The sequence below is a fragment of the Dendropsophus ebraccatus genome, chromosome 12 (genome assembly GCF_027789765.1).
Source record: "Dendropsophus ebraccatus isolate aDenEbr1 chromosome 12, aDenEbr1.pat, whole genome shotgun sequence".
In the NCBI taxonomy this organism is placed as follows: Eukaryota; Metazoa; Chordata; class Amphibia; order Anura; family Hylidae; genus Dendropsophus; species Dendropsophus ebraccatus.
Window position 1 is genome coordinate 817978 of NC_091465.1, and position 13870 is coordinate 831847.

The 13870-nt window shown below is 40.6% G+C and overlaps 1 protein-coding gene across 2 annotated transcripts in view; it reads right to left on the minus strand.

Annotated features, from left to right (window-relative positions):
* VPS13D (vacuolar protein sorting 13 homolog D) overlaps window positions 1-13870 on the minus strand; it is a 372238-nt gene that overhangs the window by 36616 nt on the left and 321752 nt on the right. For both annotated transcript variants that reach the window (XM_069948224.1, XM_069948223.1), the window contains 2 exons: window positions 2758-2890; window positions 2092-2287 (listed from right to left, as the gene is read on the minus strand). In XM_069948224.1, the coding sequence (XP_069804325.1) occupies window positions 2092-2287; window positions 2758-2890 (329 nt within the window). The remainder of the gene's footprint in view (window positions 1-2091; window positions 2288-2757; window positions 2891-13870) is intronic.

Sequence of the window (13870 nt, forward strand, 5' to 3'; positions counted from 1 at the left end):
TGTAGTATAAAACACCACAGTGCACAATAAATACTGCTCCACCTGTAGTATACAGCAGCACAGTGCACAATAAATACTGCTCCACCTGTAGTATACAGCAGCACAGTGCACACTAAATACTGCTCCACCTGTAGTATACAGCAGCACAGTGCACAATAAATACTGCTCACCTGTAGTATACAGCAGCACAGTGCACAATAAATACTGCTCCACCTGTAGTATACAGCAGCACAGTGCACAATAAATACTGCTCCACCTGTAGTATACAGCAGCACAGTGCACAATAAATACTGCTCCACCTGTAGTATACAGCAGCACAGTGCACAATAAATACTGCTCCACCTGTAGTATACAGCAGCACAGTGCACAATAAATACTGCTCCACCTGTAGTATACAGCAGCACAGTGCACAATAAATACTGCTCCACCTGTAGTATACAGCAGCACAGTGCACAATAAATACTGCTCCACCTGTAGTATACAGCAGCACAGTGCACAATAAATACTGCTCCACCTGTAGTATACAGCAGCACAGTGCACAATAAATACTGCTCCACCTGTAGTATACAGCAGCACAGTGCACAATAAATACTGCTCCACCTGTAGTATACAGCAGCACAGTGCACACTAAATACTGCTCCACCTGTAGTATACAGCAGCACAGTGCACAATAAATACTGCTCCACCTGTAGTATAAAACACCACAGTGCACAATAAATACTGCTCCACCTGTAGTATACAGCAGCACAGTGCACAATAAATACTGCTCCACCTGTAGTATACAGCAGCACAGTGCACAATAAATACTGCTCCACCTGTAGTATACAGCAGCACAGTGCACAATAAATACTGCTCCACCTGTAGTATACAGCAGCACAGTGCACAATAAATACTGCTCCACCTGTAGTATACAGCAGCACAGTGCACAATAAATACTGCTCCACCTGTAGTATACAGCAGCACAGTGCACAATAAATACTGCTCCACCTGTAGTATACAGCAGCACAGTGCACAATAAATACTGCTCCACCTGTAGTATACAGCAGCACAGTGCACACTAAATACTGCTCCACCTGTAGTATACAGCAGCACAGTGCACAATAAATACTGCTCCACCTGTAGTATAAAACACCACAGTGCACAATAAATACTGCTCCACCTGTAGTATACAGCAGCACAGTGCACAATAAATACTGCTCCACCTGTAGTATACAGCAGCACAGTGCACAATAAATACTGCTCCACCTGTAGTATACAGCAGCACAGTGCACAATAAATACTGCTCCACCTGTAGTATACAGCAGCACAGTGCACAATAAATACTGCTCCACCTGTAGTATACAGCAGCACAGTGCACAATAAATACTGCTCCACCTGTAGTATACAGCAGCACAGTGCACAATAAATACTGCTCCACCTGTAGTATACAGCAGCACAGTGCACACTAAATACTGCTCCACCTGTAGTATACAGCAGCACAGTGCACAATAAATACTGCTCCACCTGTAGTATAAAACACCACAGTGCACAATAAATACTGCTCCACCTGTAGTATACAGCAGCACAGTGCACAATAAATACTGCTCCACCTGTAGTATACAGCAGCACAGTGCACACTAAATACTGCTCCACCTGTAGTATACAGCACCACAGTGCACAATAAATACTGCTCCACCTGTAGTATACAGCAGCACAGTGCACAATAAATACTGCTCCACCTGTAGTATAAAACACCACAGTGCACAATAAATACTGCTCCACCTGTAGTATACAGCAGCACAGTGCACAATAAATACTGCTCCACCTGTAGTATACAGCAGCACAGTGCACACTAAATACTGCTCCACCTGTAGTATACAGCAGCACAGTGCACAATAAATACTGCTCCACCTGTAGTATACAGCAGCACAGTGCACAATAAATACTGCTCCACCTGTAGTATACAGCAGCACAGAGCTCCACGGGCCCCCCACATCCTGTGGACTGGTGATAGGGTGTAATTCCAGGGTAACCCGGTGAACCCCGACAGCACACTGTACGGAGTCCCCATCATACCGTGTGTAGCCATGTGATGGAGCCGCCATTACTGACCTGTGGCCGCTCAAGGTGGCCGTATCTCTCACAGCTTGAGCTGTTTCTGAAGCAAAATCCAAAGCACCAGCGACAGGTTTGGTGACGGTGCCAACTAAGCCTTTCCCTAGGCCGGAGATGAAGCCGCTGACGCCACCTTCATTTTTAACCCCTTCCACAGTGGATGTGATGACACTTGTCAGGCCGCCAATAATTCCTGGTGAGATAGAGGTAGAAGACAATGTAATCATGTTGCTGGCTCCATAGGACTTTACAGGACAGAAGCTCATGCTCCACCAGGCGAGAAGCGCCAGAACCTGGAGACCGGGGATTCCTGCTTATTTGCTTCCCAATTCCATAGAGTGTTGTCTGTCAGATTCCATACACCAGCTGGAGCTCCTCACAGAGAACCACAGACCTCTAGAGGAGACTGTCTCATCCAGCCATCGGGACCTGCTCAGTGTAGGGGCAGCGGTCTACAGGCCCAGTGGGTCTCTAACTTCATTCACATTCAAGATGCTTTTTTAAGTGAACATTGATAAACATATGGAAGGGCCCTTCATTCTCGGTTTTACAGCTTGGAGACGACTATGCAGACAAGGTCATGACCTCTGGAAGGTCATCAGTAATTAATCTGCAGATTCAGAACATACAACGTGATCCACCAAATAATGACTTTAGCCATACCATGGGCAAGTCCATGAATTCCCGCCACCAAATGCTCGCCACTGGTTGCAGCATGATAGCGGATGTATTCTCTCTCGGTCTGATGTCTGTTGTCCATGGTCTTCCCCAGTCCATCGGAAAGTGTTCCTGCAAACTGCAACAACAACAAGCACAAAGTTATTATCCCAACAATATCATCTGATACTACAGTGTTAGCAGTCATTTAAGAAGACAACACTCAACCAAGTCCTATAAATGGTAATAGCAAAGCTACGGGAAAAACTACAAAGGTCTCGGAGGTTCCTCCTCCTTCTGTATCAGAAAGGGCAAATTAGTTTCCTTTACTCCCAGGGCTGGCATTCCCCTTCTTCACAGAAACAAACATTGTGTCTGTGATAGAGCAGAAGAAGGGCCAAGTGTCAGAAGCCACAAATATAAACCCAACACGTATGTATGATAGAGCAGAAGAAGGGCCAAGTGTCAGGAGCCACAAATATAAACCCAACACGTATGTCTGATAGAGCAGAAGAAGGGCCAAGTGTCAGAAGCCACAAACCTAAACCCAACACGTATGTATGATAGAGCAGAAGAAGGGCCAAGTGTCAGGAGCCACAAACCTAAACCCAATATGTATGTGTGTGATAGAGCAGAAGAAGGGCCAAGTGTCAGAAGCCACAAACCTAAACCCAACACGTATGTATGATAGAGCAGAAGAAGGGCCAAGTGTCAGAAGCCACAAACCTAAACCCAACACGTATGTATGATAGAGCAGAAGAAGGGCCAAGTGTCAGAAGCCACAAATATAAACCCAACACGTATGTCTGATAGAGCAGAAGAAGGGCCAAGTGTCAGAAGCCACAAACCTAAACCCAACACGTATGTATGATAGAGCAGAAGAAGGGCCAAGTGTCAGGAGCCACAAACCTAAACCCAACACGTATGTGTGTGATAGAGCAGAAGAAGGGCCAAGTGTCAGGAGCCACAAACCTAAACCCAATATGTATGTGTGTGATAGAGCAGAAGAAGGGCCAAGTGTCAGAAGCCACAAACCTAAACCCAACACGTATGTGTCTGATAGAGCAGAATAAGGGCCAAGTGTCAGAAGCCACAAATATAAACCCAACACGTATGTATGATAGAGCAGAAGAAGGGCCAAGTGTCAGAAGCCATGAATGTAAACCCAATATGTATGTGTGTGATAGAGCAGAAGAAGGGCCAAGTGTCAGGAGCCACAAACCTAAACCCAACACGTATGTGTGTGATAGAGCAGAAGAAGGGCCAAGTGTCAGAAGCCATGAATGTAAACCCAATGGGAGGCATTTATTAAGTCCGGCGTTTTTTACGCCGGACTTAAAAATGCCCCCGCAGCTCCGGCGGTACGGGGATTTATGTAGAGGCGGACTGCCTGTACATAAATCCTGTGCGCGCCGGTGCGCACCGCCGAAAACCTACGCCAGCTGAGGACTGGAGTAGGTTTTCGGCGTAGAATTGGGCGGAACGGATGATAAATCGCGCGGACTCTGAGTCCGCGCCCTCCGTTCCGCCCACTTCCCGCCTACTTTCCGCCCCCTGGCGTACTCGGCGGAAAGTGCCGATTTGCGATTATTTTATTCGCAAATCGGCCATTTGCGTATAAAATAATACGCAAATCGGCACTTTCCGCCAAAAATCATCCGTCCGCCGGATGATACATGTGGCCCAATATGTATGTGTGTGATAGAGCAGAAGAAGGGCCAAGTGTCAGAAGCCACAAACCTAAACCCAACACGTATATGTCTGATAGAGCAGAAGAAGGGCCAAGTGTCAGAAGCCACAAATATAAACCCAACACGTATGTATGATAGAGCAGAAGAAGGGCCAAGTGTCAGAAGCCATGAATGTAAACCCAATATGTATGTGTGTGATAGAGCAGAAGAAGGGCCAAGTGTCAGGAGCCACAAACCTAAACCCAACACGTATGTGTGTGATAGAGCAGAAGAAGGGCCAAGTGTCAGGAGCCACAAACCTAAACCCAACACGTATGTGTGATAGAGCAGAAGAAGGGCCAAGTGTCAGAAGCCACAAATATAAACCCAACACGTATGTGTGATAGAGCAGAAGAAGGGCCAAGTGTCAGGAGCCACAAATATAAACCCAACACGTATGTGTCTGATAGAGCAGAAGAAGGGCCAAGTGTCAGGAGCCACAAATATAAACCCAACACGTATGTATGATAGAGCAGAAGAAGGGCCAAGTGTCAGAAGCCATGAATGTAAACCCAATATGTATGTGTGTGATAGAGCAGAAGAAGGGCCAAGTGTCAGGAGCCACAAACCTAAACCCAACACGTATGTCTGATAGAGCAGAAGAAGGGCCAAGTGTCAGAAGCCACAAATATAAACCCAACACGTATGTATGATAGAGCAGAAGAAGGGCCAAGTGTCAGAAGCCATGAATGTAAACCCAATATGTATGTGTGTGATAGAGCAGAAGAAGGGCCAAGTGTCAGGAGCCACAAACCTAAACCCAACACGTATGTGTGTGATAGAGCAGAAGAAGGGCCAAGTGTCAGAAGCCACAAATATAAACCCAACACGTATGTATGATAGAGCAGAAGAAGGGCCAAGTGTCAGAAGCCACAAATATAAACCCAACACGTATGTGTGATAGAGCAGAAGAAGGTTCAAGTGTCAGGAGCCACAAACATAAACCCAACACGTATGTATTTACAATACCCCAAAGCCCTTCCCCCCAATAAAAGTTAAGGTCAACCCCTTATCCCATACCGTATAGTAAATATGGCTGTGTCCTATAGAATAATGGTATCATGTCACCTGTACCGTATAGTGTATATGGCTGTGTCCTATAGAATAATGGTATCATGTCACCTGTACTGTATATACATATGGCTGTGTCCTATAGAATAATGGTATATCACCTGTACCGTATATACATATGGCTGTGTCCTATAGAATAATGGTACCATGTCACCTGTACCGTATATACATATGGCTGTGTCCTATAGAATAATGGTATCACCTGTACTGTATATACATATGGCTGTGTCCTATAGAATAATAGTACCATGTCACCTGTACCATATATACATATGGCTGTGTCCTATAGAATAATGGTATATCACCTGTACCGTATATACATATGGCTGTGTCCTATAGTATAATGGTACCACCTGTACTGTATATACATATGGCTGTGTCCTATAGAATAATGGTACCATGTCACCTGTACTGTATATACATATGGCTTTGTCCTATAGAATAATGGTATCACCTGTACCGTATATACATATGGCTGTGTCCTATAGAATAATGGTATCATGTCACCTGTACTGTATATACATATGGCTGTGTCCTATAGAATAATGGTATCATGTCACCTGTACCGTATATACATATGGCTGTGTCCTATAGAATAATGGTACCATGTCACCTGTACCGTATAGTGTATATGGCTGTGTCCTATAGTATAATGGTATCACCTGTACTGTATATACATATGGCTGTGTCCTATAAAATAATGGTACCATGTCACCTGTACTGTATATACATATGGCTGTGTCCTATAGAATAATGGAATATCACCTGTACTGTATATACATATGGCTGTGTCCTATAAAATAATGGTACCATGTCACCTGTACCGTATATACATATGGCTGTGTCCTATAGAATAATGGTATATCACCTGTACTGTATATACATACGGCTGTGTCCTATAGAATAATGGTACCATGTCACCTGTACCGTATATACATATGGCTGTGTCCTATAGAATAATGGTATCATGTCACCTGTACCTTATATACATATGGCTGTGTCCTATAGAATAATGGTACCATGTCACCTGTACTGTATATACATATGGCTGTGTCCTATAGAATAATGGTATATCACCTGTACCGTATATACATATGGCTGTGTCCTATAGTATAATGGTACCACCTGTACTGTATATACATATGGCTGTGTCCTATAGAATAATGGTACCATGTCACCTGTACTGTATATACATATGGCTGTGTCCTATAGAATAATGGTACCATGTCACCTGTACCGTATATACATATGGCTGTGTCCTATAGAATAATGGTATCACCTGTACCGTATATACATATGGCTGTGTCCTATAGAATAATGGTATCATGTCACCTGTACTGTATATACATATGGCTGTGTCCTATAGAATAATGGTATCATGTCACCTGTACCGTATATACATATGGCTGTGTCCTATAGAATAATGGTATCATGTCACCTGTACTGTATATACATATGGCTGTGTCCTATAGAATAATGGTATCATGTCACCTGTACCGTATATACATATGGCTGTGTCCTATAGAATAATGGTACCATGTCACCTGTACCGTATAGTGTATATGGCTGTGTCCTATAGTATAATGGTATCACCTGTACTGTATATACATATGGCTGTGTCCTATAAAATAATGGTACCATGTCACCTGTACTGTATATACATATGGCTGTGTCCTATAGAATAATGGAATATCACCTGTACTGTATATACATATGGCTGTGTCCTATAAAATAATGGTACCATGTCACCTGTACCGTATATACATATGGCTGTGTCCTATAGAATAATGGTATATCACCTGTACTGTATATACATACGGCTGTGTCCTATAGAATAATGGTACCATGTCACCTGTACCGTATATACATATGGCTGTGTCCTATAGAATAATGGTATCATGTCACCTGTACCTTATATACATATGGCTGTGTCCTATAGAATAATGGTATATCACCTGTACTGTATATACATATGGCTATGTCCTATAGAATAATGGTACCATGTCACCTGTACCGTATATACATATGGCTGTGTCCTATAGAATAATGGTGTCACCTGTACTGTATATACATATGGCTGTGTCCTATAGAATAATGGTATCACCTGTACAGTATATACATATGGCTGTGTCCTATAGAATAATGGTACCATGTCACCGGTACCGTATATACATATGGCTGTGTCCTATAGAATAATGGTATATCACCTGTACTGTATATACATATGGCTGTGTCCTATAGAATAATGGTACCATGTCACCTGTACTGTATATACATATGGCTGTGTCCTATAGAATAATGGTATCACCTGTACTGTATATACATATGGCTGTGTCCTATAGAATAATGGTATATCACCTGTACCGTATATACATATGGCTGTGTCCTATAGAATAATGGTACCATGTCACCTGTACCGTATATACATATGGCTGTGTCCTATAGAATAATGGTATATCACCTGTACTGTATATACATATGGCTGTGTCCTATAGAATAATGGTATCATGTCACCTGTACCGTATAGTGTATATGGCTGTGTCCTATAGAATAATGGTACCATGTCACCTGTACCGTATATACATATGGCTGTGTCCTATAGAATAATGGTATCATGTCACCTGTACTGTATATACATATGGCTGTGTCCTATAGAATAATGGTACCATGTCACCTGTACCGTATATACATATGGCTGTGTCCTATAGAATAATGGTATCATGTCACCTGTACTGTATATACATATGGCTGTGTCCTATAGAATAATGGTACCATGTCACCTGTACTGCATATACATATGGCTGTGTCCTATAGAATAATGGTATATCACCTGTACCGTATATACATATGGCTGTGTCCTATAGAATAATGGTATCACCTGTACTGTATATACATATGGCTGTGTCCTATAGAATAATGGTACCATGTCACCTGTACCGTATATACATATGGCTGTGTCCTATAGAATAATGGTACCATGTCACCTGTACCGTATATACATATGGCTGTGTCCTATAGAATAATGGTATATCACCTGTACTGTATATACATATGGCTGTGTCCTATAGAATAATGGTATCACCTGTACTGTATATACATATGGCTGTGTCCTATAGAATAATGGTATCACCTGTACTGTATATACATATGGCTGTGTCCTATAGAATAATGGTATATCACCTGTACCGTATATACATATGGCTGTGTCCTATAGAATAATGGTACCATGTCACCTGTACTGTATATACATATGGCTGTGTCCTATAGAATAATGGTACCATGTCACCTGTACCGTATATACATATGGCTGTGTCCTATAGAATAATGGTATATCACCTGTACTGTATATACATATGGCTGTGTCCTATAGAATAATGGTATATCACCTGTACTGTATATACATATGGCTGTGTCCTATAGAATAATGGTATATCACCTGTACTGTATATACATATGGCTGTGTCCTATAGAATAATGGTACCATGTCACCTGTACTGTATATACATATGGCTGTGTCCTATAGAATAATGATACCATGTCACCTGTACTGTATATACATATGGCTGTGTCCTATAGAATAATGGTACCATGTCACCTGTACTGTATATACATATGGCTGTGTCCTATAGTATAATGGTATATCACCTGTACCGTATATACATATGGCTGTGTCCTATAGAATAATGGTATATCACCTGTACTGTATATACATATGGCTGTGTCCTATAGAATAATGGTATCATGTCACCTGTACCGTATATACATATGGCTGTGTCCTATAGAATAATGGTATCATGTCACCTGTACTGTATATACATATGGCTGTGTCCTATAGAATAATGGTATATCACCTGTACTGTATATACATATGGCTGTGTCCTATAGAATAATGGTATATCACCTGTACCGTATAGTGTATATGGCTGTGTCCTATAGAATAATGGTATCATGTCACCTGTACTGTATATACATATGGCTGTGTCCTATAGAATAATGGTATCATGTCACCTGTACCGTATATACATATGGCTGTGTCCTATAGAATAATGGTACCATGTCACCTGTACCGTATATACATATGGCTGTGTCCTATAGAATAATGGTATCATGTCACCTGTACCGTATATACATATGGCTGTGTCCTATAGAATAATGGTATATCACCTGTACCGTATATACATATGGCTGTGTCCTATAGAATAATGGTATATCACCTGTACTGTATATACATATGGCTGTGTCCTATAGAATAATGGTATATCACCTGTACCGTATAGTGTATATGGCTGTGTCCTATAGAATAATGGTATCATGTCACCTGTACTGTATATACATATGGCTGTGTCCTATAGAATAATGGTACCATGTCACCTGTACCGTATATACATATGGCTGTGTCCTATAGAATAATGGTATCATGTCACCTGTACCGTATATACATATGGCTGTGTCCTATAGAATAATGGTACCATGTCACCTGTACCGTATATACATATGGCTGTGTCCTATAGAATAATGGTACCATGTCACCTGTACCATATATACATATGGCTGTGTCCTATAGAATAATAGTATGTCACCTGTACCGTATATACATATGGCTGTGTCCTATAGAATAATGGTACCATGTCACCTGTACCGTATATACATATGGCTGTGTCCTATAGAATAATGGTACCATGTCACCTGTACCGTATATACATATGGCTGTGTCCTATAGAATAATAGTATCTTGTCACCTGTACTGTATATACATATGGCTGTGTCCTATAGAATAATGGTACCATGTCACCTGTACTGTATATACATATGGCTGTGTCCTATAGAATAATGGTATATCACCTGTACTGTATATAAATATGGCTGTGTCCTATAGAATAATGGTATCACCTGTACAGTATATACATATGGCTGTGTCCTATAGAATAATGGTATCACCTGTACTGTATATACATATGGCTGTGTCCTATAGAATGGTAACATGTCACCTGTACCGTATATACATATGGCTGTGTCCTATAGAATAATGGTATATCACCTGTACTGTATATACATATGGCTGTGTCCTATAGAATAATGGTATCACCTGTACAGTATATACATATGGCTGTGTCCTATAGAATAATGGTACCATGTCACCTGTACTGTATATACATATGGCTGTGTCCTATAGAATAATGGTATCACCTGTACCGTATATACATATGGCTGTGTCCTATAGAATAATGGTATCACCTGTACAGTATATACATATGGCTGTGTCCTATAGAATAATGGTATATCACCTGTACTGTATATACATATGGCTGTGTCCTATAGAATAATGGTATCACCTGTACCGTATATACATATGGCTGTGTCCTATAGAATAATGGTATCACCTGTACAGTATATACATATGGCTGTGTCCTATAGAATAATGGTATATCACCTGTACTGTATATACATATGGCTGTGTCCTATAGAATAATGGTATCACCTGTACCGTATATACATATGGCTGTGTCCTATAGAATAATGGTATCATGTCACCTGTACCGTATATACATATGGCTGTGTCCTATAGAATAATGGTACCATGTCACCTGTACCGTATATACATATGGCTGTGTCCTATAGAATAATGGTATCATGTCACCTGTACTGTATATACATATGGCTGTGTCCTATAGAATAATGGTACCATGTCACCTGTACCGTATATACATATGGCTGTGTCCTATAGAATAATGGTATATCACCTGTACCGTATATACATATGGCTGTGTCCTATAGAATAATGGTATCATGTCACCTGTACCGTATATACATATGGCTGTGTCCTATAGAATAATGGTATATCACCTGTACTGTATATATACATATGGCTGTGTCCTATAGAATAATGGTACCATGTCACCTGTACTGTATATACATATGGCTGTGTCCTATAGAATAATGGTATATCACCTGTACCGTATATACATATGGCTGTGTCCTATAGAATAATGGTATCACCTGTACTGTATATACATATGGCTGTGTCCTATAGAATAATGGTATCACCTGTACTGTATATACATATGGCTGTGTCCTATAGAATAATGGTACCATGTCACCTGTACCGTATATACATATGGCTGTGTCCTATAGAATAATGGTATATCACCTGTACCGTATATACATATGGCTGTGTCCTATAGAATAATGGTATCATGTCACCTGTACTGTATATACATATGGCTGTGTCCTATAGAATAATGGTATCACCTGTACCGTATAGTGTATATGGCTGTGTCCTATAGAATAATGGTATATCACCTGTACTGTATATACATATGGCTGTGTCCTATAGAATAATGGTATCATGTCACCTGTACCGTATATACATATGGCTGTGTCCTATAGAATAATGGTATATCACCTGTACTGTATATACATATGGCTGTGTCCTATAGAATAATGGTACCATGTCACCTGTACTGTATATACATATGGCTGTGTCCTATAGAATAATGGTATATCACCTGTACTGTATATACATATGGCTGTGTCCTATAGAATAATGGTACCATGTCACCTGTACTGTATATACATATGGCTGTGTCCTATAGAATAATGGTATCACCTGTACTGTATATACATATGGCTGTGTCCTATAGAATAATGGTATATCACCTGTACTGTATATACATATGGCTGTGTCCTATAGAATAATGGTACCACCTGTACTGTATATACATATGGCTGTGTCCTATAGAATAATGGTACCATGTCACCTGTACCGTATAGTGTATATGGCTGTGTCCTATAGAATAATGGTATATCACCTGTACCGTATATACATATGGCTGTGTCCTATAGAATAATGGTACCATGTCACCTGTACTGTATATACATATGGCTGTGTCCTATAGAATAATGGTACCATGTCACCTGTACCGTATATACATATGGCTGTGTCCTATAGAATAATGGTACCATGTCACCTGTACTGTATATACATATGGCTGTGTCCTATAGAATAATGGTATCTCCTGTACTGTATATACATATGGCTGTGTCCTATAGAATAATGGTATATCACCTGTACCGTATATACATATGGCTGTGTCCTATAGAATAATGGTATCATGTCACCTGTACTGTATATACATATGGCTGTGTCCTATAGAATAATGGTACCATGTCACCTGTACCGTATAGTGTATATGGCTGTGTCCTATAGAATAATGGTACCATGTCACCTGTACCGTATAGTGTATATGGCTGTGTCCTATAGAATAATGGTACCATGTCACCTGTACCGTATATACATATGGCTGTGTCCTATAGAATAATGGTACCATGTCACCTGTACCGTATAGTGTATATGGCTGTGTCCTATAGAATAATGGTACCATGTCACCTGTACTGTATATACATATGGCTGTGTCCTATAGAATAATGGTATATCACCTGTACCGTATATACATATGGCTGTGTCCTATAGAATAATTGTACCATGTCACCGGTACCGTATATACATATGGGTGTGTCCTATAGAATAATGGTATATCACCTGTACCGTATATACATATGGCTGTGTTCTATAGAATAATGGTATATCACCTGTACCGTATATACATATGGCTGTGTCCTATAGAATAATGGTATATCACCTGTACCGTATATACATATGGCTGTGTCCTATAGAATAATGGTATATCACCTGTACCGTATATACATATGGCTGTGTCCTATAGAATAATGGTATCACCTGTACCGTATATACATATGGCTGTGTCCTATAGAATAATGGTACCATGTCACCTGTACTGTATATACATATGGCTGTGTCCTATAGAATAATGGTATCACCTGTACCGTATATACATATGGCTGTGTCCTATAGAATAATGGTACCATGTCACCTGTACCGTATATACATATGGCTGTGTCCTATAGAATAATGGTACCATGTCACCTGTACCGTATATACATATGGCTGTGTCCTATAGAATAATGGTATCACCTGTACCGTATATACATATGGCTGTGTCCTATAGAATAATGGTATCATGTCACCTGTACCGTATATACATATGGCTGTGTCCTATAGAATAATGGTATCATGTCACCTGTACAGTATATACATATGGCTGTGTCCTATAGAATAATGGTATCACCTGTACCGTATATACATATAACTGTGTCCTATAGAATAATGGTACAATATCACCTGTACTGTATATACATATGGCTGTGTCCTATAGGATAATGGTATCACCTGTACCGTATATACATATGGCTGTGTCCTATAGAATAATGGTATCACCTGTACTGTATATACATATGGC